The sequence below is a fragment of the Acomys russatus genome, chromosome 25 (assembly GCF_903995435.1).
Source record: "Acomys russatus chromosome 25, mAcoRus1.1, whole genome shotgun sequence".
NCBI lineage: Eukaryota > Metazoa > Chordata > Mammalia > Rodentia > Muridae > Acomys > Acomys russatus.
In genome coordinates this window covers 7,103,734-7,131,672 of record NC_067161.1, presented here as the reverse complement: position 1 = coordinate 7,131,672, position 27,939 = coordinate 7,103,734, and the positions used below count along the sequence as shown (strand labels likewise).

Genomic DNA, 27,939 nt, shown 5'->3' with positions numbered 1-27,939 from the left:
CCTTTTATTCCTCTGTCCCTTCAGCAGAGACAGCACTGGAGGAATCAAATTTCCTCTACCTGTGATACCATCCTGTGTACTTGAGTCTTGAGTCCCCAGCTAAGCTACAGATGGGAAATTGGCAGGCATAGAATTTTAGGCACAGTCACACTTTGGTGCCACCTGAAGAATTAGGAACTAGCGTTCACTCTTAGGGAGCCCACCTCCCAGTGTTCTGAAGGGATATTGAACAAGTCCAAGGAGGATCCACCATCACAACATTTGTATGCCAAAGGGTCAAAATGTTATTTCCACCTGCTAGTCTGTCTGTGGTAGGAGAGGAACGGACAAGATGGTTGCTGTGTGTCATTTGGAGAGGGCACGGGGACTCTGGCAAGATGGCTGTTTGCTGATGCCTAAATAAATGACAGGTCAAGTTTGGAAAGCAGTGGAGGGAATGGGACTTCTAAGAATAGGAACCCAAGATGCAAGGACTTTGATCTGAAAGATTGAAGACACTTTCACAATACTTGCGGGGTGAATATGGCCCCCCATATCGGTACTTCTTGGGCTAGGGGGACGGCTCAGTGGAGAAAACACTTGCTGTGTAAATGTGAGAACCTGAGTTCAGATTCCCCAGACCCACATGGTAGTGTGTATCTGTAATCTTAAAGTGAGAAGGGGGACGGAGGCAGGAGAATCCCCAGAAGCTCTAAGGTCAGCTTGCCAGTGTATGCCAAAAAAAAAAAAAAAAAAAAAAGAAATCCTGCAATGCATCAAGTAAGGCCAACATTCAGGATTTCCATCTGCCCTCCACATGCATGCGACCACAGAAACACACAGGCACACACAAGAGAAAATAGACACCTGTCAAGGAAACAGCCCCTAATCTCAAACCACTGTGATGGTGGATGAGCACCTCAGAAACTGAATCAGCAAAGATGTATTTCAACTTAGGAGGTGGGGCCTAGACTGCCAAGACTTGACATAGAGCTGATCCAACTGAGAGCTATTGGAGAGTTCCTGAATGGCAAGCGTGCCATTCTCTAGAGCTTTCTCTGGTGGGATAAGGAAGTTCCAGCCCCCAGCCAGCCAGGGCAAGCTAAGGGTTTCAGGGATTCCCATATCCAAGTGGGACTGGGTCACAATACAAATGCCTTCTTCCAGGCAAGAGAGATGGCGCTCCCAAGGCCCAGAGGGCGGACTTTATGATCTAAGAGCACTTCACACGTGTGTGGCAACAGCCACGTTGTCCCTTTGGAGGTCTCGTACATTTTTAACGAGGAGCCTGGAGGCACTGTACAAATAAAACGGCCGAATTATTAAATTATCACTCTACAGAGCCTCTTATATTGGTCCTAATTAAATGATGCTTTTCATGTTAACAAACAGTGCTCAAGAAGGGTTCTGATTTTTAAATCTGACCTAATAGAAGTCAAAAGGCTTAGAAATTTCTAGAATAGAGTTTTCAGACATTGCTCAGAATTTTAACATTCTCATTAAATACAGAGACTGTCTGATTTTCCCTAGCTCCGTCCAGCTTATGGGATTTCCATTCTTATCTGTAATGGAGCCACAAGCTCTGGGTTTACACGGCTGCCTTACATAATTTTAAAGGGTGGTCAGTGGGCATGGAAGGAAGGCTTAGTCAGTGGAGTGCGGAGAGAGCATGGGGACCTGAGCTGGGACCCCAAGTATCTGCTTACAACCTTGGGTGTGCCTATAATCCTAGAGCTAAGGAGCAGAGACAGGATGCTCCCTGGGGCTCACTGGCCCAGCAGTCAAAACAAATCAGTGAAGTCCTGGTTTAGAAAGAGAGCTTTTCTCAACAACTGAAGTGGGGAATGCTGAGGAAGGCGCCGACTACCCCCCTTCAGCCTCCACATGCACATAAGCACACATGCTCCTGCACACAGAAACATGAAAGTGTACTGGGTGAGTATATGCGCCAGGCGGTGGGTGAGTGGCTTGTGTACTGTGCATTGAGATTGTTTCCAAGCCACGAGTCAGAGGTGGAGGCAGACACAGCAGCTTGTGGAGTAGTTGGTGGGGACTGCCTTGAAGTGCTGAGCACACAGAAGCAGTCAGGTCCAGTGGGCTCTGAATCTGCTGATCCTCAATCCTTAGAAAGAGAGTGTCCCCGAGTCAAGCAGTTGGGGACATTTGAGAATGTGAGAAATGGTAAAAGGAACTATAGACTGTCCTGCACTAGAGTGCTGTGACTGTGTGTGGATACTAGACACTATTGAGCTGGCTCACAGGGACGTGATATGCTAGTCTAGGTTCACTGATATCTATCCCATTGACAAGTTGAAGGAAGTCATAGTGAACCCCTTACTGTAAAGACACTATAGGTTGTGTGTGTGTGTCACTGTGTACTAGTGGGTGTATGTATGTGTCAGTGTGTCTGTGTGTGTTTGTGTGTATGTGTGCGTGTGTACCAGTGGGTGTATGTATATATCAGTGTGTGTGTTCGTGTGTGTGTACCAGTGTGTGTATGTATCAGTGTGTGTGTGTGTGTCTATGTGAGCATGTGTACCAGTGTGTGCATTTATGTGTGTGTGTGTGTCTGTCTGTCTGTTTCTGTGTCTGTGGGGGGGCAGTGCATATATCAGTGCAGATGCCTGGGCACCTGTGGTATTTCTTGGGTGCCAGCCAGAGAGACAGAGTCTCTCATTAGCCTGAAGCTTACTAAGTAGTCCACTATGACTAGCCAAATGAGCCTCAGGGACCTGCCTGTGTCCCCATTCTCAGCCCTAGCATTGGGATTACAAGTGCATGGCACTGCACCCGGGTATTATGTTTTAATGGAGGTTCTTAGGATGGAATGCAGGTCCTCCTGTTTACACACCAAGTCTGTTACTGCTTGAGCCATTTCCCTAGCCCTTGCAATGTGTTTTCAGCTGGTTGGCCAGGTACAGTTTTGGAAAGACCCACGCCATTGTATAGAACAGTCATCGTTCATCTTGTATGCTATGAGAGAGCTAGCCACATGCGTGCAGCTGAATGCCTTATTGTTTCTGTACCCAAATCTTCATATTTGTTCCCAGAGTCTTTCCTCTGTTCCGAGTCTTTATCTCTTTCTCTTTCACAGTGGAATTTTACCTCTTCCCAGAAACGCTGCACTGTCTGCGAGGGCCTTGGCTGTACCTACAGCTCCTTATATAACTTTAGGATGCTTGGCGTTCCCACAGAAGAGAGGACTTCAGCTTCAGAAGGTCAAGACTAGAGATGATCTTTTCTTCTCTCTTCCCAAAAGTGTCCCCTTGAGCCCAGACTGTCCCTGAAGCTGCAGAGTTGAGCATGCTGGGGTGGCTGTGAGGGTTGATGGCCCGAGCCATCAGCAGGTCAGGGTTCATTGACAGTGATGTATTTTATTATAAAATTTGAGCCAAGCCCCAACTGGACTCTTAATTTGAGCTACAGAAGCAAAGACAAAATGAATGGTCCCTGACCTTGTGTGGGTTGCAGCTCAGGCTTCTGCAAGGTCTGCTTTGTAGGGGCAGTGCCTGTTTGTCACACTCAAACCTTTAGTCATATATTTTCTGGCTAAACAAGTTTCCAGAAGGAACAGGCAGTGTACTGCTCTTCCAGCGTCCCCTCTCCTTCCCTTCCCCTCTCTCGCCTCTTCCTTCTTTATTCTTTCCTAACCCACTTCCCTGTCCACCTTTTCCCATCTTTGCTTTCTTTCTCCTTCTGCTTCTCCTCCTTTCCTTCCTTAATCTCTTCCTCCAGAGCTTTCCCTCCCTCCCTTCATTCTTGTTCCTTCCCAATTTTCTTGATGCTTTTAATTTTCTTGAATATTCAATGTTCAATAGTGCACAAAATCTTCCAGGAACAATTAGCTGCACTGCACAGAATGTTTTTAGGCCTACACAGCAAAGGCCTTTCTCGTTCCTGGTGTATCCTCTGCAAGATGAGGTAGGTCCATGTGCAGGATTCATGACTCAGATGAGTAAGTCCAATTACTGGGGTTCTTGGAGGGCCCAGCTCATGGCAGAAGATGCTTCCTCAGATGAGGATAGAGTGACATGATCAGCTGCAGCTGCCAGGTGTTCTTCAGCAAGATGGCATTGGCTGACTTGTGAAGACAATCTTAACCCAATCTGGACATGGTGTGCCAAGAGGTCTGGCTCTAGTGCCAAGAGCATACAAGACTTCAAGGAAATGACAGTGTCCAACCTCAGCTGCATCTAGGCTATGTGCGCTGTGCTCTCTGAGAGCTCACATATGCTCAGATGCTGTGAGTGAGTGACCAGCTTTGTGTGAGCACCAGGGATGAAGAATAGAAGAAGAAAATGGAGCCACACAACTCCACTGTAGTCCCACCAACTTGGTGGCTGAGGAGAGAAGGTCATTGCAGCCACTTGGGGCAACATAGGGAATCTCACTTCTTAAAAGCAAAGACAAAGACTTAACAGAAAATTTCATTGTCTCAGAGCTCACGGTTTTAGTGGGCTGATGGGCTAATTAACAGACTGTCTTACTTTCCTAGGATGATTCTAAGGTAGAACTAGAAAGAGTCAGATAAAAGGCAAAGTAACTCACACAAATCCATGACCATTACATAAACAGTTAGGCATCAACAGCTACCTTCCAGGCATGGAAGGGCTTGAGAAATGATCTGGTACTTTTACTCTCTCCCTGCTATTTAACTAGACACCCAGCTTAACCAGTCCATAAGGGAATAATCGATCTCTCCCTTCCCCCCTTCTCTCTTCCCTCCCTTTCCCCCTCCCTTCAGTGTGTGTGTGTGTGTGTATGTGTGTGTGCGTGAGTGTTCCTGTATGGGTGTGAATATTAAGCAATCTAATTTTGTTCACTCCTCTTGTTCAAAGCCAAATGCTTGACATCAAACTTGTATTTTTTTTTTTTTGCCATATTATCTCTATGTTCTAACCAGGTGAGGTTATTAGTTCAAACAATTAGGAAAATAGAAGTTGAAAATACTGGGTTATTAGGAGGATGGAGTCACATAAATCCAAGGTGTTGGGACAATTAACATCGTGGTAATAAAAGTCAAGTTGAACACTAAAGAAATGAAGTACTGTTGGTTATTTAGCAGTTCCATAGTCTCAAGTGTTTGCAAAATGCCTGATAATTGGTTTTGGCCATTTCTCTTGGTGTAATTCTGATAAAAGGCATTTACTGTTCCTGTGGGTAGTGGGAGGAGTATGTGTGGGAACCTACTCAATTACAATTCCCGTAATCTTCCTTGGCTTTTGCTCACAACGAAAATTCTAGTACAGAAAGGAAACACTCAGACATCTTGCTAAGACGAAAGCCATTTTATCCCCTTCTTTTGCTAAAAGCCTTCTAGCGACTCTCATTTCTATCATGGTAAAAGCTAGAATCCTGGCACTGCAGCCTGAGATCATAGGTTGGATTCCAGGCTAGAAGCGAAGTCACCAGTGAAGAAGCTGAGGAGATGTGAATAAAACATGGGGATTGGTTCATGGAGGTAGAGCAAATTCAACGTCTTCTGTTTTCATAAGTGTTCCTGTTGAAGGGCAGTATCCGTGCTAGGAGAAAACTGGGTAATGGCATGTGAGGACACCGCATGTTCCAGGATTTGGGAGATGGCTCAGGTGAAGAGTGCTTTGTGCGTAAGTGTGAAGACTTGAGCTTGATCCCCGAGAGCCACACAAAAAGTTGGGCCATATTGGTGTGTTCTGTAATCCCAGTGCTGGGGAGGTAGAGTCAAGAAGATCCCATGTGCCTCAAACTGTCCAGCTAGACTGATCTACCCAGCAGGTTCCAGGCCAATGGAAGGCTTTATCTTAAAGGAGATGGACAACACTTCTGAGGATGGCTCCTGAGGTTGTTTGCTCAGCCTCTAAACACATTTGTGCACAAATGCATGTGCACACACACATACGCGCCATGCAGTAATATTTTTGCATCTCTTCCATAAATCTAAAACCATTTTAAGAGTGCAAAATAATGTTTTAAGCACCCAAATTTCTGCAGCAGCTGATATGACCTGGCTCTGCTCCATCTTTGTACCCCTGGCCTCATCACAGGCCCCATATCATACTCACACCCCATGTCATACTCACACTCCATATCATACTCACACCCCATGTCATACTCACACTCCATATCATACTCACACTCCATATCATACTCACACTCCATGTCATACTCACAGCCCATGTCATACTCACACCCCATATCATACTCACACTCCATATCATACTCACACTCCATATCATACTCACACTCCATATCATACTCATACTCCATAGACTCCACCCCCATATCATACGCACACCCCATTTATACTTCACACTCCATAGCTACTCACACTCCAGGCATACCACACTCTCATGTCCAGAACACCCCATATCATACTCACACTCCATATCATACTCAACCCCATATCATACTCACACCCCATATCATACGCATCACCCATATCATACTCACACCCCAGATCATACTCACACCCCATATCATACTCACACTCAGATCATACTCACACTCCATACATACGCTACACACCCCATAGCATACGCCACCACTCACAGATAAACTCACACCCCATAGCATACGCACACTCCCATATCACTACTCCACTCCATATCATACTCATACTCCATATCATACTCACACCCATATCATACTCACACTCCATATCATACTCACACCCCATATCATACTCACACTCCATATCATACTCACACTCCATATCATACTCACACTCCATATCATACTCACACTCCATATCATACTCACACTCCATATCATACTCACACTCCATATCATACTCACACCCCATATCATACTCACACCCCATATCATACTCACACTCCATATCATACTCACACCCCATATCATACTCACACTCCATATCATACTCACACCCCATATCATACTCACACCCCATATCATACTCACACTCCATATCATACTCACACCCCATATCATACTCACACTCCATGCCATACTCACACCCCATATCATACTCACACTCCATATCATACTCACACTCCATATCATACTCACACCCCATATCATACTCACACTCCATATCATACTCACACCCCATATCATACTCACACTCCATATCATACTCACACCCCATATCATACTCACACTCCATATCATACTCACACTCCATATCATACTCACACCCCATATCATACTCACACCCCATATCATACTCACACCCCATATCATCATACTCACACCCCATATCATACTCACACTCCATATCATACTCACACTCCATATCATACTCACACTCCATATCTGCCTCTTTCCGTGGCATCTTCTGACCCCAAGACCTTTGCATGCGGTTCCTGTGACTCGACTGGACTTCCATTACAATGCCACCTTCTCCAAAGCTTTCTAGTGCAAGTTTAAGCCCAACCCTTGTATCCTCCCCTCTTGGCTACCACCTGACCTCGGGGTGCTTACACTTCCAGCCTATTCTGTGCCAGCTTCTCAGACATCATGCCGGGACTTATCTTTTCCTTCTCTCACTAGATTTCTAGCTCCTTAACAAAAGGATCATTTAATGTCCTTTTCTATAATGGCTTTGTAGCACCCAGAATTGAACCTAGTGTACACTTGATGGATATATATTGAACCTAAATACTAAATTTCAAATCCAAGGGGCATGGTGCCACTTGGTTGCTTTGGTGATCAAAGCATTCTGTAAACACTTAGCTAAGGTAAATTTTTGTCGAGATGTCATAGTATCTTTAAATGTAAGTATTATCTTTCTGTGTATCTCTGTGGCTGTGTGGGCATGTGAATGCAACTACACATGTGTGTGCACATGTATTTATGCATCTGGAGGCCAGAATCCAGTTTGGCTGCCAATTCTTAATGCCATCCATCTTGGTTTTGGGTTTTCGGTTTCTTGTTTGTTTACTTGTTTGAATTATTTTGTTTTACTGTGGAGACAGCAAGTCTCTCAGACCTGGGGATCATCAGTTTGGCTAGAGTGTCTGCAGTGAGTTCCAAGGATTCATCAGCACTTACATTGGACCTTTATTTTGTTGCTGTTGTTCACTTGTTTGTTTCACAAACATAGGTTCTAGATTTCTCACTAGGGTCCTTGCACTTGAAGGCAAGTGTTTTACTCGCTGAGCTATCTCTCTAGGTCTCAAACGGAAACACTATTGCCGCCACTGATGCATCAAAGATAAGGCTTAAGCTTTGCCCAAGGTCACACAGGTCCCCAATCAAATTAAACAGCCCTGGCTCTCCAGATGCCATATTCATTATGATTTCAAATATACCAACTTCACACCCTTTCCCCTCTTCATTAGAGCGATAGCAGATCGCCAATAACTTCAATTAGAAAATTGTAGCTCCTCAAGACTGAAGTATGGGGCATCTTCCTTCCTTCCTCTTTTTCTCGGTCCCAGGTAACTCAGGAGTGCTGGCACATTTTTTCATAGCTCATGAACTAAAACTTTGGCTTAGAATTTCTTCTACCTGGGTCTGTTTATTTCCAAGTCCTATAACCTCATACAAATAGCTTTGTCACAGAGGTTGCTGTTAGGGAGACCTAACTAGCTTGGAGGCGCCCATTTTTAACTGTAGAACCGACTCCCCTTCTCATCTATGTGAGCCTCTTTCAAGCCTGTTTCTTCACCTGAGAAGAGTGTAGTCAGTTTTAGCATCACTTCACAGAGGTGTCATGGTCCCCAAGGGATGATTACAGGACTCTCTGCAAACAACCAATACCTCATGGGTCCATACAGAATTAGGCTGATGTGTAACGGTCCCCGCTTCCCAGTGCACACAGACTTAGGAGTGAAATGCAGAAGTCCCTCCTCCCACCTTGTCTATGGGATCTGAGGATGGGACTCACCTTGCCAGACTTGTGAAGTGACAGCCTTTACCTGCTGAGCCACCTTGCTAGACCTCCAAATATTGTTTTAAGATGGGGTCTTAGTTGCTCTTCTGGCTTTGAATACCTTTTGTATTCCAAGGTAGTCTTGAACTTGGCATCTTTCTGCTTCAGTTTCCTGGATAGCTTAGGCACTGTGTAGAATGGGTACCATATAGTATGCTAAGGAACATGTAAGCTGGGCCTGGTATGGAGTCTTAGCACTAACTATAGAAATCTAGTAAGAGTATTGTAATGTGAGTTTTGACCATTCAGGACCTTTGTGTATTATGTGCCTGTCTGTGTCTGTACTTGACATATGTATACATGTAAGTAGATGTATACATGTGCACATGTATGCATGTGATGCATATGGAGCCCAGAAGTCAACTTCTAGTGCTGTCCTCAGTTGCTTTGTGCCTTACATTTTGACAGAGGGTCTTTCACTGACTCTCACTCATTTGTTTTAGCAGACCTTCTGTCCAATGAGCACCGGAGACTTTTCTGCTTCCATCTTCCCAGAGCTTGGTGCATAGCCCATGCTGTGCTGTGACCTGACATCTATGTAGATTTGTAAAGATTCAAATGTAGGTCCTCATGCTTGCATGGCACGCACTATAGTAACTGAGCCCTCTCCCAGTCCTTCACTACCTTTATGTCTGCGTCACCTTTTATTCAACCTATCACCACAGCAAACTCCCACAGTTCTTTGTGATTGGACTTTACCAATCCATGGGAACTCACATACGTAATGCTAGCATTTCATCATAGGGCCCAGATCAAGCCAACACACACACACACACACACACACACACACACACACACACAGAGAGAGAGGAGAGGAGAGGGAGAGGAGGAGCGAGAGGGAGAGAGAGAGACAGAGACAGAGACAGAGACAGACAGAGACAGAGAGAGAAAGAGAGAGAGACAGAGAGACAGAGAGAGAGCAGAGATCTGGACTCTGACTTTTTCAACAGACAAATGGCAGAGCCAGTGTCATAGCCCTCTAAGGAGGAAACACACATAAGATAAACAAGCAGTAATACAAATAAGTTCCTCATTCCAGGCCCATGCTCTAGGCTGTTATGTTAAATATATTTCACTGTCACTCTTTTTAAAAAGGAGCCCCCCTCTCACCTCTCACTTTCAAAAGTGAATCAAGTTATATATTTTATCATTCAATGGGGGCATGGCTGCCACCTACTTAGGGAGGCAGTAATCCTCCTTCTTAATAGCCAGCCTAGGAGAACAGCTCAGAGGCATTTCATGACGAGTTTAAGCAAAAGTAAAGATGTTGGAAAGGGCAAGGCTGAGTGGGATGGCCAGCCTGTAGTCTAGCATCCAATATCCAGGAAAGAAACATTGGCTTCTCTGAGGGAGCAGCAAATCCCCCACTGGGGTGTTCTGTCTCACAAGGAGTTCAGCTTTGCAACTGCATTGTGACCCGTGAATCTACATTTCTCCCCTCAATCATATCCTCACAGGAACTGTGGCAGCCCAAGGTCTGTAAGGAAGGTCTGCACAAATTCAACCAGAGAAGCTACTTGAAGTACCTCCTACCTCCAGCTGCTACCCTGTCCTGGGGCTTCTTGGCCAAATTGTTGAGTTCCAGATTTATTGAGAGACCCTGTCCTGAGCAACAAAGTGTAAAGGTGACCAGGAAAGACAGTTGATGCTGACTTTTGGCCTCTATACATGGAACACACATACTTTCACATTCACACGCACACATATACATACAAATAATATTTGAATGACTGATTTTGTAAAGGCCAACTACCACTGAGAGATGTAAGGCATAGAAAGTTGTTATGACAGGGAACCAAGACTTCCCACACAGGCTCATATGCTTGAGCATTTGGTCCCATCTGCTGATGCAGTTTTGGGAGTTTGTAGAACCTCTGGGAAGTGGAGCATTGCTGGAGGAATGGGTTGCATGGAAGAGGTCTGTGTAGTTGACAGCCCAGCCCTACTTCCATCCCCTCACTGCAGCCTATGTTGATGAAATGAGAAGAGGCAGAGGGACCCATATTCCTGCCACAATGGTGCCCTCTGCCCCTGTACCTTGGCCACCATGGCGGATTGCACTCACACACTGCAAGCCAGAATAAATGCTTTCTTCCTGAAGTGGCTTTTTGTCAACACAGATGAAAAAAGTAGACAACACAACGGGTAGAACTAAATAAAGCTCCTTAGGCAAATGCCTGGGAATCAGAGGACCTAATCACAATACGTTTACAAGTCCAGACAAATAAAATGACATCATTACTGGCCTAGAGTACAAAGGATTGGTTTTTGAAATATAGATACACACCACTCAGAAGGACAGAAGGATTTCATAATTGTCTTATTTATTTCTTTATTTGTGTATTTGTTTATTTATTTATTGTGTAGAGCCTCATGTAGCCCAAATTGGCTTTACACTTGCTATATAGCTAAAATCGGCCTTGGGCTTTTGGGCTGCTTGCCTGTACCTCCCCATTGCAGGGTTGATAGGTAAGTGCATATCACCACATCAGATTTATGTCATGCAGGGGATGGAAGTCGGGTCTTTGCGCATCTGCATGAACCCTGTCCCAGCTAATTCTCACCACAAGTCCTGGGGACATGATGTAATCTTCTCTCCTTGGACCCATGGCTAGCTTGAGGGTAGAGACTAGGGATTGGCCTTTTCCAGCCAGCTTTTCCAGGTGACACAGGTTTGGCAGACTATGCACATCCATAGACTGATGCAGCCCAGGCCAATCCCTTCACAGGTGGCCAGCTGTAGGAAAACCTCTCCATCTAGACCGAAATTTCCACGTCACACCTAAGGTGACCAGTGACCACCTACCAAGGGTTTCCTGTCATCCAGTGGTCTCTACCCTTGAGTCATTGGGTCTTGACAATAATCCATGATATTGATTCATCATGTGGAAGATAGATTCTGTCCCAACATGACATGGTGAGGAACTGATATGAGGTAGGCTTGAATTCAAGCATGCTCTCCAGAAAACCCATTTGATGTCAGGCATGCTGCCATGTTGTTGCCCTCCTATGTCATCAGAAACCTCAGTAAAATAGAAACCATCAGCTATAGATGCAGGAGCACCTTGAAACTGCCAAAATGTGCTCTAAAGCAAAATTTCACTCCTTTATCTTTGATGTGAGAGGGCAGATATTGTTATTCCCCGAGGCTTTTCATTGGAAATGAAGGTCACTTACAGAAAGGCTTGCTCATAATCACTTAGCACCATGCTTAGTGCTCAGATCTTACCACTTCCCATCTTCTCACTAAAGGCATGGATGGTGTAAACAGATGATGGAAGACAACAGGGACAGTAGATGTTTCTCTTTTCTTCATCATCTTTCTTCTGTTCTGTCTCTTCTTTCTCTTTTTTTTTCTTCCTCATCCTCTCTGCTTCTCCTCATCTTTCTCCCTTTCCACTTGCTCCTCCTCTTCTTTTCCTTCTGTTCTTTTTTAGATTTATTTTTAATTATGCATCTGTGCATGAGTGCAGGTGTCATCAAAGGCCAGAGGCATCAGACCTCCTAGAATAGGAGTTGCAGCACCTTTATTTCTTGTCTTTATGACAGGGCCTTACACTGTAGTCCAGAATGGCCTGGAACTTATTATCTAAGCCCCGTTGGCTTTCAGTTTACACTACTGTGCCATCCTCAGCATCACAAATGCTGGTATTATAGGCAACATGCCATCACACATGGAAGAACCTAGTCCTTCATAGCACCAAAGGTTTGTCTGGGCTTCAGTGCGCACATGATGACTGAGTACCTAAATAAAAAAATACTTTCCTGAAGAATTCTTCCATCATCTCCTCTGGCTGAATTGTCTTTCCAAAGTCCTCCAACTGTTGTGCATTCTTCTTCTTAGTTACATGGCTTATTATTATTCTACTCTATAGAATAAGAGATTCCTCAAGGACTGAGAGAATATCTTTTCATCCTCACACTAAGCGATACTGAACATTGATAATAAAACCAACAGGTACCATTTAAATTATAAACATGTGCAGTATTATAGACCCAGAACACAGAGAGCTATGACGGACAGTACAAATCTAGTCCAGTGTTTGATTTTTATAAATAAAGCTTTATTGGAAAGCAGCCTGGATCACAGTTCATTTCTCTACATATCGCTGATGGCTGCATTAGTGTGTATCTGTTACAGAATGACCCACAGAGCAAAGCTATTTACCTTGAGGCTGAAGAACACCCTGGAGAGGAAGTGCAAACATGTTTATGTCATGACAGTCTCTGAACACATCTGTTTTGCAACATGCAGTGCACTGGCTCTGCCTCATACTGCAGTGCAGAGGAAGTAAGCCCTGAGAAATGGAAATTTGCAGCTTGAAAATCAAGCCAAATCATGTTGCTTTGCAGAAATGTGTACTTTACATGGCAGGATTCTTGCCTTATTTATGGGAACAAACCTATTGTGCCTCCCAAACGTAGTATCCACACTCTATGATGTATATTAGCGGTGGGGCAGTTTTAGAACAAAGCTCTTAGAACCATGCTCCTTTGAATCATTTGTAAAAGAACGAGAGACAATTAGTCAGGAAAACCCTGGATCTTCACTAAGGTCAGTTCCATTTTTAAACTCATCTCCAGGTTCTATAACTGAATTGTGCTTTTGGCAGCTTTCTCAGTCCTAGAAAATTACCATAATGCATAGAATTAACATTTGGTTCATTTAAATCTTGCATAATACATTAAGGGGAAATCTTTGAGATGGGTGCAATTGAGAATTCAATATTTTTATAAAAAACATTAATTTTCGTTTTAAATAGAGGTTTGAGGTAGTTTGGATTTTTGAGTCCCTCGGGAGGATGGAAGGCAAGCTGGGGTTTGGGGAGATAGCTGCAAGGGAGTCACTACTGAGGGGGCCAGATGTACAGGCCTGGAGGAATCTCCTGGCTCTTTTATCTGCAACTGGATGATCTAGCAAACTCAAAGGCTTGTCTTTAGGATTCCAGAAAACAGAAGCAAGATTCTGTGGCGAATGGTATGCCTTCAGTTAGGTGTGGGAGTAGTTTGCATTGACACAGAGGCCACTGAAAAGCAGCCCAATATCAGACACTGTGCTATGGATGTCAGCAGTCAAGGCCAGAGCTGTCATAAGCACAAAATAATTTAGTATAGCTTCTAGCAGCAGTCATCCTTAACTGTTTGTGTACGGCATGAAAAGCCTGAGCTTTAGAATTCAGAGAGTCGGAAAGAATCATTTTTAATATGGTCTCCTGCCGCTGTCACTCTTGCTTCTGATAAGCAGTGCTGCCTCATCAGTTCCATGTTCTCAATAGATACATCTTGAATGATTGATTGCTTCTATGAGGGGACCTTGTCCCTTGTCCCCCTAGAAGCATGCTTTCCTATCTCCAAGAGTTTGTGAGTTTCCCTCAGCTGTGTTACTCTGCTTCCCCTCTGACCTTACACTGAGGTCCATAGCCCTGATGTGATGATATTTTGGAGATTAGATTTGGGGGAAGTAATTAGATTAAACGGGGTCATTAGTGTAGATCCCCCAGGCTGGAATTAATGCTTTCCTAAGAAAAGAGGGCGAATAAAGCTATTTTCCCTTGACCTGTGAAAGTACAACAAGAAGGCATCGAACTATGCGCCTTGGTGCTACAGGTCCAGCTTCCCCAAACAAGGAGACAGAAGATCATATTGTGCCTGGTTGGTGACATTTTGTCTCAGCAGCCAGAGATGGCTGATATAGCCCCTGATGCCTCTCATGTACATCCATTTCCAAAGGATGAAAAGAGCAAAGGAATCTGGAGTCAGTCCCTCTCGGGGCTTCCTGCCCTTTTTTCTGAGGAACCCCATCATATGAGGTAGGCATTGGATTCATTTGAGCTGGGAGAAATGTGATGTGTTCCTTAAGCCTGCCTTATCCAGGTGCAGAACAGGCCCTGTCGAACTCAAAATGAGGCATTAACTATATCCAAAGCTGTGTGATTAACTTTAATGGAAAATAACTTTTTACAGCCTTTTCCCACTTTACATGGGGGATTCCAACATTGTCTAATGCCAGATAGGAAGTTGATTGGATATGCGTGATTTTTCTAAGCCTTTTCTCCTCCCATCCTTGGTTCTTTGTACTCATTCAATATGGTTACAGTTTTGCTTAGAGCATATATATTTTCCCCCTGAACTTTTTCCAATTGCTTTTTTATCAGGTTTACAAATCAAATCAAATAGGTATATTGCAGAGCTGTGTGATATTATTTTTCGAGTTTATAGCACAATGTATTGAATTATGCCAGCCTATGCTCTGGCCTTGCTCCACTCTGCAGAAAGAGCAACCACGGACTGTGTAAATTCACCAGACACCTAGCATCACGAGCTAAATCAAGATCCGCTATTCAGGCCGCTAGAAGAGACAAAGCAAGTGTTTGTTACACAAATCAATTTGGTCCAAAATATATCGCATTGGGCACTCGACCATTGCTCAAATGATATTGTCAACTTAATCAAATCATGCCTCCGAGACTCTCAGAAGTTTCTCCTTTTCTAAGAAGCAACTTGATTGGTGAAAGAGTGAGAGAAGCAGGAGCTATTCAGAAGTGCACATTTTGTTTATTAGTGTGAAGAGTGTTATACAGAGAGGGGAGAAAACTGGCATGAGAGAAAAGATGCTGTGTGTTCACTAATCTGCTGGGGGGGGGGACCAAGAGCTATTCATGTCGTCTTGAGGGTGTTAGGTTTTCATGCTGTGAAGGTAGAAGTCAGGAAACATGTGCATACAGAGACAGAGAGTTAAACAGACAGACTGGAAGGACTCAGGAAAGACATACTGAAGTCCTGCTATATGCCTGGAAAAGGGATTCAAAACTATGTTAAATATTAGATAGGACACTTGCATTGAAGATGCTCATGTCTACAAGGCTGGCTTAATAATTAAGCTCCAGACTGGGGCCTGGAACAATGACTCGGCAGTCAAGAATGCTTGCTGCTCCCTCAGAAGACTGGGATTTGGTTTCCAGCATCCATCTTAGTCAGTACCCAATCACCTATAATTCCTGCTCCAGGGGATCTGGTCCCTTCCTCTATTCCTTATATACCTGTGTGCATGTCCCTTTCCACATATAGACTCACTCACAAACACATAAAGAAATAATGAAATAAATCTTTAAAAGTCAAAAAGAAGCAGCTGAAGAGATGGCTTAGTGGTTAAGAGCTCTGGCAGTTCTTCCAGAGGACCTAGGTTCAATTCCTAGCACCCATATGGCATCTCGCAATTATCTGTAACTCCAATTTTAAAGGATCTGGCACCTTCCTACAGATATAAATTCAGGCAAAATTTCAATATTTACGAAAATAAATAGATCTGTTTTTTAAAGTAAAAAGGAAAAGGAAAGGAGCATTTTTTTCTTAAGAAAGCTAAAAATAATTATGACTAATAAGAGCTCAAGAGGACTCCCAAGACTCCCAGGAGGTGACTGAAGCAGTCTGGATGTGCTACAGACTCAGCAGTCAAGTACGTTAGCAGAGCTCTCATCCCAAACCAGCACTGATCCCAAGCACAGACATGAGAACTGCAGTGGGTCTTTATTCCTTTGTATATGTTTTGTGGTTGTCCTCTGTCTTGTCTTTAACTTTCCACAACAACCTTCCCCTTCCCCTTGGGAGCTTGTGACAGGGCAAAAGCAATCCAGTGTACAGAGTCAGATCCCCTGTTGCGCCCTGCCTTTGTAAGCCACCCTCACTCTTCTGAGTTTCACATTTTCAAGTTCTTCTAACCTCAAGTTCCATGAGGTGAGGCATGAACACCTCTTTTTATGGTCCCCAGTTCATGGTATCTGAGCAGAGTTTCCAATTCCCTCAATCGCTTTTAGGTATTTCTACATTTTCTTATAACCCAACACTGGAAGGGAGCATCTAACACAGCATTGATAGCTAGTGACCATTTGTCTCAGTCTGGGCAGGACAAAAGCAAGTGGCCTTCCTCTGTCACTATTATACCTTGCATCTGTGTACCTTCTAGGTAGCTTGGAAATGTTCTGAAATTCTGTTTGAAATATTGAGATAGATATGTGCATCCCCGTCCCCACCACAGACACCCTACTAATGGGTGTGTAGCCTCAGTGTGTTCAAGAGTACAGAAGTGCATTAATACACAGATATTTATGGGATGACAGAAATAGTAACAGATAACAGTAGTCATGATCCCCACAAGAGCCACAGATGACATAGGCTCAGAAGACACAGGCTATTTATGTGATGGACACTAACCTCAGTCTTCATTCTTTAAAAGACGGCAGACATGCCGACTCTATGGTGTCTAAGCAACCTGTTTTAAGAATACTCATCAAACTCATAGGAGCCCATACCTCTGTGTATCCCTGCACACGTTTCATCACCACCTGAAGCGCTAATCTGGACGTGACTTAGTCTTTAAAAAAATACATATTTATTTATTTATTGTGTATACAATGTTCTGCCTGCATGCACACTATAGGCCAGAAGAGGGCATCAAATCTCATTATAGATGGTTGTGAACCACCATGTGGTTGCTGGGAATTGAACTCAGGACCTTTGGAAGAGCAGGTGGCATTCTTAACCACTGAGCCATCTCTCCAGGCTGACGTGACTTAGTCTTGTTCCCCGTTGTAGAGCGCTGCCCCATTCTTGCCCTGGGGAAACATCTTCCTCCCTCTCTCTTCATCTTTCTCCACTTTGTCTCCCATGATTCCTTCATATTTCTGTTGGAAATGTCTGGAATACTGGACATGCCATATTCCCTTGCTTTGTTGCATAGGCAATGGTGACATTAAGCTTTCTTTGCAGCAAATACTGACTCTAGTGAACTTCAGCCATGGGGATGGCGTTTCTTTCTAGAGCCTTTACATTTTCCATTACATTAATTCTTGATCTCCTGTCCTTCCTCCATCATCTCATCACCAGACCCAAAATGGCTGGTGGATTTCTTCCCACATCTCATCAAGTGTCTCCTACTTCTAAAGACCTTTGAAAGGATTTTGGTATTTGTACTGGTCTCCCCATGAATCTGAGAAAATCAAGTTCATGGTCAGGTGATAAGTGACTTCAATTCTGTCTATGCAATTCACACTTCTTTGTCCCATAAAGCAAGTTTTCACAGGATCTAGGTCTTAGAACAACATTAAGGGATCTTCCTCCTGTCACCTTTGAGCTTGTTAAAGTATCCTACTATGGCCAATGGAACAAGGATTTTTACTTAATTCAACTTTATCTTAAACAGAAGAAGTGATCCTTGATTCAATCATTGGGAATTTTTGAACCGTAAGTGGAAAAGCTGGATGTTCAACTGTCATCTTTTTTTGAAGCTTAAATATAGATCAAGGATTTTCATTGAGAGATCAATGTGCCTTGCTAAGATTAGGACCCATAAGCATAAAGTATACAAGAAGTGTCAAAGACTTCAGCAAAAAAAAAAAAAAAATACTTAATGTGCCCTTTGCACTAATGATGTATCACAGGACTATGCTTGTTAAATAGAGTTAAAAATTAATATATGCTTAAAATTGATTTCATATTTCATTTCACTCTTAAAAACATGTGACTTCCAGACGTTATAAAATTACATCTGCTATTCATGTTTCATTTTACTTTATTTTTGTTCAGGGCTGCCCAAGCATGCTTCCTCAGCACCCTTGAGCTATATCTAGGGCTGGGTTATGCATCCATGTATTTTTAATTCCTGCCAAATATAGCTTGGTTCTTTCTTGCTTTCTAATCATCGCACAGTCCCTCTCCTTCGCTGGCGGCTGCAATAAAGAACTCCATTTTCTCTGAATTCTAACTTCTCTTGTAGGTTTACATCTACCATCCTTTACTCTCCCATGTTCAGTTTGAACTTATCTGTAGCAGTCATGAGCCACAGACAAAGTCTCCTGGGCTAGTCTGTATCTGGAGAATCTCAGGTTCAGAATGACTTAAGGAACTGGACTAGCACATGATGGAAGTGGTTTTTAACTTGGACGTCTATTTGCAAATAGCCCTTCCCAGACACTTCTACACCCAGTTCCTTAGTAACCCTAAGGAGGCGATGGGGATGTTGACTCTACATTGTCTAAGTAACCTACTGATATAACACTGGGGCAGGGACAGACTCTGAAAGGAGCCAATTTCTATGTGTATTCTCTCAAACAGTCATCCCTGGATTGGTCGATATCAAAATCCAATTTCACTAGGATTAGCTGTGGGTTTCTCAGAGCTATTCATTGAATTAGGAACGATTACAGCGAAGGGAGCCCCACGGTTCTTTATTAAGGTCTTTGTGGAAACACTAAGTGATCTTCAGGAGATTAAAGTGCCGGTGGTGTTTTCTTAACATTTATAACCTGTGCCAATACCTGGGGAGTTTGTTTATTAAGAAAAATTCTTCAGCCAATAGCCTGCCTCCTGATAAGGTTGTATCACCGAAGGCCAGCACTGAACCCGGTGTGGTGGGTCTTAATGCGCTTGCTCAAAACTTCTGCCAAGTGCTTCTTAGAGACCTGCCTCTGGGGGTTAATGGACCTCCAATTCATAGGGTCTGTGGGTCTTTCTGTGTGATTAGAAGGATGCCTCTCAGAACTACGTATGTCCATGGGCCAGAGAACCAGGCCAGAGCTGAGATGAGTGCTGTTGGTGACTGCCATGATTGGTGTAATATTTCCTCTTTCTAAATAGGGCTTCACCATTATTGTCTCATTCTGAAAAGCCCACAGCAGGTGAATAATTATCATTCTATTCATTTTCAGACTAAATTGTACAATGTTGATGACCTTTCTAGAAACTGGTAAAGGGCTTCTTCTCACCCTTGCAGAAGGAGTCAAGCATCTACATCTATACCCAAGTCCATAAGGGGAGGGCGGCCAACCTGCCCTGATCATGAGGAGGTTCTTGTCCCTTCTCTGCTCAGGCTAGAACACTCTCCTTTTGTCCCTTGGTGGAGGCTAGCTCTTTTGAAAGTTTCCGAAACCCCACCAATGTGACTAAAAAATAATATCGTCATTCCCGGAAAATAGCTACTAATTGACTATGCACATCTGGTTTTGTATTTTTTGAAGTAATTGTCATTGGCTGAATGCCAGCCTCTAAAACAATTCTCCCTTGGTAAAACCTCTGTCAATTGTGACAGAGACCAAAAATGGTTGAGGCCTTGTGTGAGGAAAGGGGTCTTTGCAGATGAAAAGAAATCAATGACCTCAAGTCATCTTTATTTAGAATAGGCTCTAAGTCTAATGACTAGTGTCTATAAACTGTGGTCGATTCGAGTGAGGCACCAAGGGAAGATGGCCATGTCATAGAAGCAGAGGAGAGCATGATGCCCCAAGCCAAGAAATGCCCAGAAACCGAAGCTAGAAGAGGCAAAGAAAAAAGGATCCTGGTCCTGTAGACACCTTGGTTCTATGGTATGAAAAAGTTCTAGTATTTTAAGGCACTAAACTTGTGGTGATCTGATGAGAGACTGTGTTGGTCAGCCTTCAGCTGTTGTGACAGAAAGCCAAGTGATAGAGTAGGGAGGTGTACTTTTGCTATTGGCCGCAGAGCTTCTTTTGGACTGTGGTTAGTGGAGCACCGTGAATTGTGGAGATGTACATAGAAGGGCTCTTCTCTCACTGGTAGCTGCCTAGAAAAGAAAAGGAAGAACAGGTTGAGATCTAGTACCCTCGGTGACCTCACTTCCTTCCAAGGGGCACCACCTGTTATAGATGCTGCACACTCCCAAAATGTCAAGGGTTACTCACCAAGCCTGCATATAACACATCCAAATGCTATCAGTCAGAAAAAAAAAAAAAAAAAAAAACCATAGGTTTGTTTCAGGGACATTTTCTCTAAAAATTCCAAGAGATATACATACAAAAAGCCCATTTTGGCATAATAAGAAGTAGCAAGTGCTGTCTTCAGTATAAGCGATGGGTGTTCCTTGCTCTGAAGTTTCTGCCTCTTGTGCCTATACTTTGGTCCTTGTCCTAAACCTGCAGGCCACGGACCATAATTGTGCTTACACAGATGTGTGAACTGTAGGCACAGAGATGTAAAAGGCCCTGCTCCATGTTACCAGTTGGCCACAGTAGGATTACATACGGCTGGGAGTGACTAACGCTGTCTGTTGCACAGCTCATCAGCTCAGACACAGGCACACTCCCCTTAAAATTCCCTTGTTTGTTGTTCTTTCCCACCCTATAGAAGTTGACACCCCTCTTCACTCATTTCCACAAACCTATAAAAATAGAAACAATTTGGATTTCCTTTTCATTTTACATACTTTCTGTAAAAATTAATTCTGCCATAGGTATGTCTACATAACAATTTATGGATATTTGTATAAATGTGTACACTACAAAATGATTAATCGAGCGTTGTATGTTTTTATCAAAAGAAACACCACAAAGATTTCTCCAAAGTCCTGTTTGACTAGAGATGATTAATTTTAATTTTTACATGAGCAGCATAATGCTATTAATCATTTAATATGTTTAATCATAATCTCTGTAATTCCTAATTAGGTTTATTAAACTGAACCATTCAGCAATTGTGCACAAATCCAACTCTAAGTCCTTTTCTTGGGAGGAAGAGAAGCTCATTTTAATTTTTTATTCACATAGCAATTTCTAATAGGGTGGGGGAATGGGCTAGAAACTTGGGGTCTTAGTTATTGCTTATGCCAACCAAGGGTCTGTGGTGGGGCATTAACACTTCTTACTTTTTGCCAAAGTACCAACATCATGATTTAAATGTCACTTCTTTGCCATTGATGTGAAACCTGATGCGCTATTATTGGGGTAAAACAAAAGACAAAACATGGTGCCTGCTCTGTGTGAGTCTCAGGTTTCATAATGATTGTGTACCTGTGTTCCTGCATGCCTGTGTAGGTGCTTGTGTGTATGCATGCATATATGTGTGAAGGGAAGTATGTGTGTGTGTGAGAGAGAGTATGTATGTCAGTGTACGTGTGTATGTGTGTATGCTTGCATGCGTGTATGTGTGAGTGTGTGTATGTGTGCATGTATATATGTGTGTGTGTGTGTGTGTGTGTGTGTGTGTGTGTGTGTGTGTGTGCATATGTGTGTGAGTATGGTGCCACGATGTGCATGTGGAGATCAGAAAGCAAGAAAGTTTCATGTCTTCCTCGTGATTTCAGAGAGTCTCTCATTATTGCTGTACGTACAAGAACCAGTTGGGTGTGCATTTTCAGGAATTCCCCTGTATCTGCCTCCTAGTTCACTGTAGGAATGCTGGGATGACAGACATGAACTACCATGTCCTGTTTTCTGTGCCTTCTGGGGCCACAGACCGAAGTCCTCATGCTTGTGCAGGAAGGCCTTCACCAAGTCAACCTCCTCCCTAGCCGACATTGCCACTGAGTAACTAGCATGCTGGCCACAACTCACTCCTGCTGTCCCCTTTCAGTGGCTTCTAACAGCTGCTTGCTTTTTATTTTCATGGCTCTTTGGGGTCTACAACTTCTACCTACAACTGAAACCTCCCCTCTTGCTCATCCTCCATGCATCCTGACTCCACACAGCCTACCCAAAATGGGGGGGGGCTTCCCTTTAAGTCTTTTTATCTTTATACAGGCTTTGCACCCCCTTGCCGTAGAATCTGTTTCCACCCCCCCCCCATTCTTATACTCTCTTCTATGCCAGAGTCAGTGTGTTTGGGACCTTCAGTGGCAAGTGTGACTTGGGTTCACTCAGCCTGCTCCGCGACAGAGAACTGCCTGCATTAGAGTTGGTGTTGGTTTCCCACCTCTTTCTACATTATCTTTCTCTTCATGTTTTAGGCAAAATAACGTGGTTGTCAGGGTCACCTTGCGCTGGAAAGTTGGCAGTCATCTGGTAAAGTTTCTGGTGCCGAATCAGTTTAAATGGATGGTGCACGAGGCACTGGGAGCTCTTGACTTCATCATGGAATTCAGTTATGTGAGGAAGGAGTATGCAAGTGGAATGTTCTAGTACATAGGAGAAATGTTGAGCAAATTGCTAATTATGCTCCTGTTATTTCGGTGTTTCTTTTACATTTCACTGTGTAAGATTGTCTCCTCCAAGCCTCTATTATTTTACACCTGGCTGCCTGCACTGATAGTTTTGTCCTCATTCTATGCCCCTAAAAGGCTTATAAATAGATGAGGATGATTCTTTGCTCATGAATTTCAGCTTTGGCAAAGACCCCACCACAGTAGTTTCAAAGACACACTTACGTGTACAGTGTCTTCTGCCACCTGCAGGAAGGATATGCTAATTGCAGAGAAAGTACAGAAAAACAGAGTGTCCTCAAAGGGGCCAGTTCATGTGCCTTTCCTCTTAGTTCTTGCCTACATTGTAGGTAGCAGTGTAATAACATAGAATCCTAGCTTATTTCTGAGTGGAGGAGAGCAGAAGAAAATAATGGGCTGTGCTAATAACCTTACATTGTCTACATTAGCACGAGCCAGCAGAGCTTTTGTACAGATGCGACCTTTCTGCTTTTGCTTTTTTCCAACACAGGTACTACCTGGGTGAGGCTACTGAGATTTCAGAATGTAACAAATGCAAACAAACTCATTTATATTTTACTTAATGTTCATTCCTTGAAATGTAAATGATCTCCTTGGGGTCTGTAGCAGCAGATAACACAGATTTATGCAATTAAGAAGCTAAGTTAGGACCGCAAGAAAAAGTTGAGTCAGTCATCTGATTCAGCGGATGAATGGCAACCACCAAAGGACCTTTGCAAATTTTTGACATTTATTAATATTTTATCAGTAGAGCCTTAGTACTTATATGTGCGTAGCATGGGGATCTGGGCAGCATTAAGGGATGCACTTCTTATTTTTAATGACCTTTAGTCCCTTTCTGATGTGTTTTCCACTATCCCCCTGAACCCCCAGCCCCTCATGATTCCTTTATTTTTCCCACAATTCTCATCTCCTCTTTGCAACTCTACATTTATTTGTGAATTTTTTTTTTTTAATTATGCCTTGCCCCATGAGAGTTACACTGAATGTATCCAGAGACTTTTGACTGCTTTGCTTGGTGTAGAATCCCAGATCTATGGCTGGGCACTCAGTCGATGCTCCAAACAAACTTCTTTGATGTTAAGTAAATAAATACATAAATGAGATCAGGAAGCTTTGTCTGATGTCGTCTTGCCTTGTAGGGGAAGGGAGAAGACATTGGGATAGAGTACGTACAGCTACTCAGAGCCTTTTTGCTTTCCTCTTGTTCCTTTAGCAGACAGATGATGCAGCACCGACCGACGGCCAGCCCCAGACACAACCTTCTGAAAACACAGAAAACAAGTCCCAGCCCAAGCGGCTGCATGTGTCCAACATCCCCTTCCGGTTCCGGGATCCAGACCTCCGACAAATGTTTGGTGTAAGTACTGTTTTTGTCCTCAGTTTCTCTCCTTGTGGGAGTTCTGGGGATTCACCATTTTATGGTGGCCTGTTATTTTGGGATGAAGGCATTTTAGCATCTAATACCTGGGTCTTTAGTGGCCAGCTTCCTTGAGGGAGGCAAGATAGATTTGCTTGTTTTAGTGATGCTTCTTGGGTTTCTGCATTGCCAGTTGGTTATCTTCTAACAAGTAACTTAACTGTCAAATAGAAAATAGACACCTCTATTAACCACTGATAAAAAGATCCATTGGTGGTCCCAAATCCAGCAGCCCTGGACCTTGCTTTGTAACTAAAACACATGTTGAATCCCTTGACTGTTTAGCTAGAAAAGCAACCCAAGAGTAGTGACTCCATTCCAATTTTTCCCAGGCACTGTGTACTGCAGCGACATTGAATGGCTAGTTCTATATGAAGCTTGGTTTTCAAAATCAGCTACCACCACCACTAACAAAAGCTTCCAGCTATTAAATCTGATTTGATTTGTACAGCGTGCAGTTTCCCAAATGAAGGTTCAAAGGCATTTACTATGCTACTAATGGCAGCAAAAGGGCAGCCTGGTCTAGACACCATGGTGAACCTGAGCTAGCCAGAAGCCACCACTCACCCTGAGGGAATAAGTGATGGCTTTGCATTCTCACAGGTCATCCTGACCCTGCTTATTTTTCTGGAAGATGTTTGACCAATCCACCCAGGGATAGGGAGTCTTTACCATTTATTTGGTCTCAGCTGTGCCCAAGGACAAAGCTTTGACAAGGCTCAGATAACATTTTGTGTTTTTGAAATGCAGTCACCCTGTATTTCCATGACATCCCAGTAGTGGTAGCAAGCATCTGTGCATTCAACCAAAGAACTACATCCTTAACATTTGACTCAGAACAAAGGTGAGGATGCTTGGAGACTCCTCTAAGAGTTTGTGGAGAGCTGCAAATATGACAAAAGCAGCAAGAAGAGGCCGGGTCGGATGTCCCATTGTGAGCAAAGCTCACATTCTCTGCATGAACAGAAAGCCCTGGTTCATTACTCAGGGGCTCCATGATCTGTGGTGGGGGGTGATCTTGGACCTTTTATTTCTTTACCACACACGATGCTTATCAAGTATGCATGTGACACAAAAGCGGAGCAGGCATCCTAATATTTAAGATACCCAGGCTTGAATCCTGACATTTCAGAGGAAAAGGTCAACTCTTGCACTTTTATCGCTCTCTCATTTGGTAATAACCTTGAGTTAAGCCCTCTAACTCTTGCAGAAGGAAGATACCCTCGGGCACTCTCAGGTCAAAGATGACTTTGAAAAGTGCAAAGCATTGGAAGTTGGAGTCGAGGTTAAGTGTGTGCAAAGCAGTGGGACCCAGCTTGACTGATGGGCAGCTGGAGGAATTACATTCTCTTTGCCCTGTCAAGCCACGGGGATGTCTTCCTATTCAGTCTGTCTTTACTCATCAAGTGTCACTGTGATGTTGGCTTTGAACTGGATTCTCTTAATGACCATTCTCCCAATCTTTCATGGTGACATGCAAGGCAGCCAACTCCAGCTTCTTACCCTTAAGGGTCTATTTTCTTCCCGGGACCTTTTGATTATCTTGAACTTTACCTGAGGCTACAGGGCTAAGTCAGAGATGTAGTCAAAATACTCGCAGCTGGAAGCCACACAGAGGAGGTGCTGCATGTGTTAATATCCGAATCTCTCTGTCCTTTAGGGTTAAGGCAGATGGCCTTGAGAAAAAAAATTGTCATGTGACATGCTACCTGGTATTTGAACCCAGATCAAAATCCATTTGTTTCAAAAACACCATTTTTCTTCTTCTTCCTCTTCTTTTGAGTCAAATTTTTTATGCAGCTAGCTAACAAGATGTTGATTTGATATGATGATAGATATACCCTTAGCATCTGCCAATTAAGGGAGTGTGGTATACATTCAGGAACACTGAAATTAATTCTACTTATCACAAACGACATCCGTGTCGACGTTGAAGAGTACGTGTGGATTTTGTGTAGTGTGGGTTTCACCTACAAAAATCACTGGGCCATATGGATTCATGGACTACTTGCAGTAACGTGGAAGTCCTCTTTGGTTTTTACAACTGCTATTTTAAAGAAATGGAATTTTCCTGAGATGAACATCAGTGGTCACAAAGCCACTCTATAATAGGATACATTTAGCAGCATGAATCATACTGAGAGGCATCTGGGACAGTCTGTTTGGCACCCCATGGTGGCGTTTAGGGGATTCAACAGTTTCCTCTTTCAGATCTTAGTTACTGTAAGCAACCATGTTTTAGTCTCGGTTAGCTACTCGAAGTCCTTCGGCCATGAGACAATGTCTTTCTTTTTCATGCTATCTTCTGTCTCTGTCTCCTTGCATGAGCTGAGGGCTAAAGGAGGACAGTTACAGAGAAAAAGACAACAGTCTTGTGCCTCCTGCCCCTTTCGATTCTATTGTTCAAAGGAAGCACAGAAATCTCAATGTCTAAGCCCTAACAAGACACAAAGTGCCCACTTTTTTTTTTCTAATTGCCTAGAGCTTGGCAGCTCCCAGCTTCTCTAGGAGCCAGAACTTTCCTCACCCTCTGAACAGCAGCCACGAGCCTAACGGTTCTGATAGGCATCTCATGTTTTCTTTCTGTGCATCTCCAGTGAGACCAGCATTGGAGTTACTTCTCTGCCTCGGGAGTTTCCCATCCTCCGCTTTCATCTTCGTCGGGGGTCACTTCTCCTGAGGCTGACCTTAAGTCCTGCTTCATATCACATCCCTCCTCACGCTGATACTTCAGGTGGTGGGTTCACTCCCTGGGTGCGAAATTACCTGCTACAATATACAAAGCAGTAACCAGAGCCCTTTCAAGGCACCTATAGTGCTGTGAGTGACTGGGTGCTAGCGGGGTTGGCAGAGCTTTATCTAGACGGTTCCATGGGAGAGCTGAGAAGTTATTGATCTCAGGCCTGGCTGTGTGCCTCTTGAGGTCTGCGTGGGCACTGTGGATAGTACTTATGCTTACATTCTTCTACGTTTAACCTCTTTCATTAGTTCTGTTTTTATTTTGTTGTCTTTGGAGTCAAGCTATCACTGCGTCGGCAAAGACTGGCTTCAAACTTGCTGTGTAGCAAAGGCTGCAACCAAACTCTCCATCTTCCTGCCTTATCCTCCAAAATGGTGGAGATGCTAGCATCCAACGGCCTCTTTGAACTTGTCTTGCCTATATTTAGAGAGTGTTCAATAAGTACATTTTGTTTAGTACATCTTTTGGGAATCAGCTGGGGAATTCACTGCCTTGACTTTGGAGAGGATTGTGACATTACTTATCTCCAAGTGTTATGTGTGTAGCTCACAGACAGTCCTGACGGGAAGCATCAGTACCTTCCATATCAGAGTTCTACACTTGGATTCTTGACCTCACAAGAGAGTCATGTGGACTACAATCAAATTAACTCCAATGTATCACTCTTGAGTGAAAAGATACTTAATATAGATTAACGTTTAAATTTTCAATATTTCTAGGTTTTTGATGAGAGTAGATCATAACGCATTCCAGGCCCCAGGTACAACCCATGGCATCACAAGTACTGTGTTTTTTTTCAGGAGTTGTTTTTCAGAAACTTTGTGGTCAGTTGGCAGCCTACAATTTGTAGCCTGCCCTTGATGTCACAGCCTCTTGGTTTTGTTAGAAAAATTAAGGTACTCCAGGAGCTGGAGTGATAGCTCAGTCAGTCAAGTGATTGGCATGCAGATACAGAGAGCTGTGTTCACTCCTCACTACGT

The 27,939-nt window shown here is 43.5% G+C and overlaps 1 protein-coding gene across 1 annotated transcript in view; it reads left to right on the top strand.

The window, feature by feature from the left end:
* The first annotated feature begins 10,901 nt into the window (after positions 1-10,901).
* Positions 10,902-27,939, top strand: part of Rbfox1 (RNA binding fox-1 homolog 1) — a 137,883-nt gene continuing 120,845 nt past the window's right edge. Inside the window, exons 1-3 of the mRNA XM_051168095.1 lie at positions 10,902-10,999; positions 22,587-22,725; positions 24,016-24,159. Coding sequence (XP_051024052.1) covers positions 10,902-10,999; positions 22,587-22,725; positions 24,016-24,159 — 381 coding nt within the window. The remainder of the gene's footprint in view (positions 11,000-22,586; positions 22,726-24,015; positions 24,160-27,939) is intronic.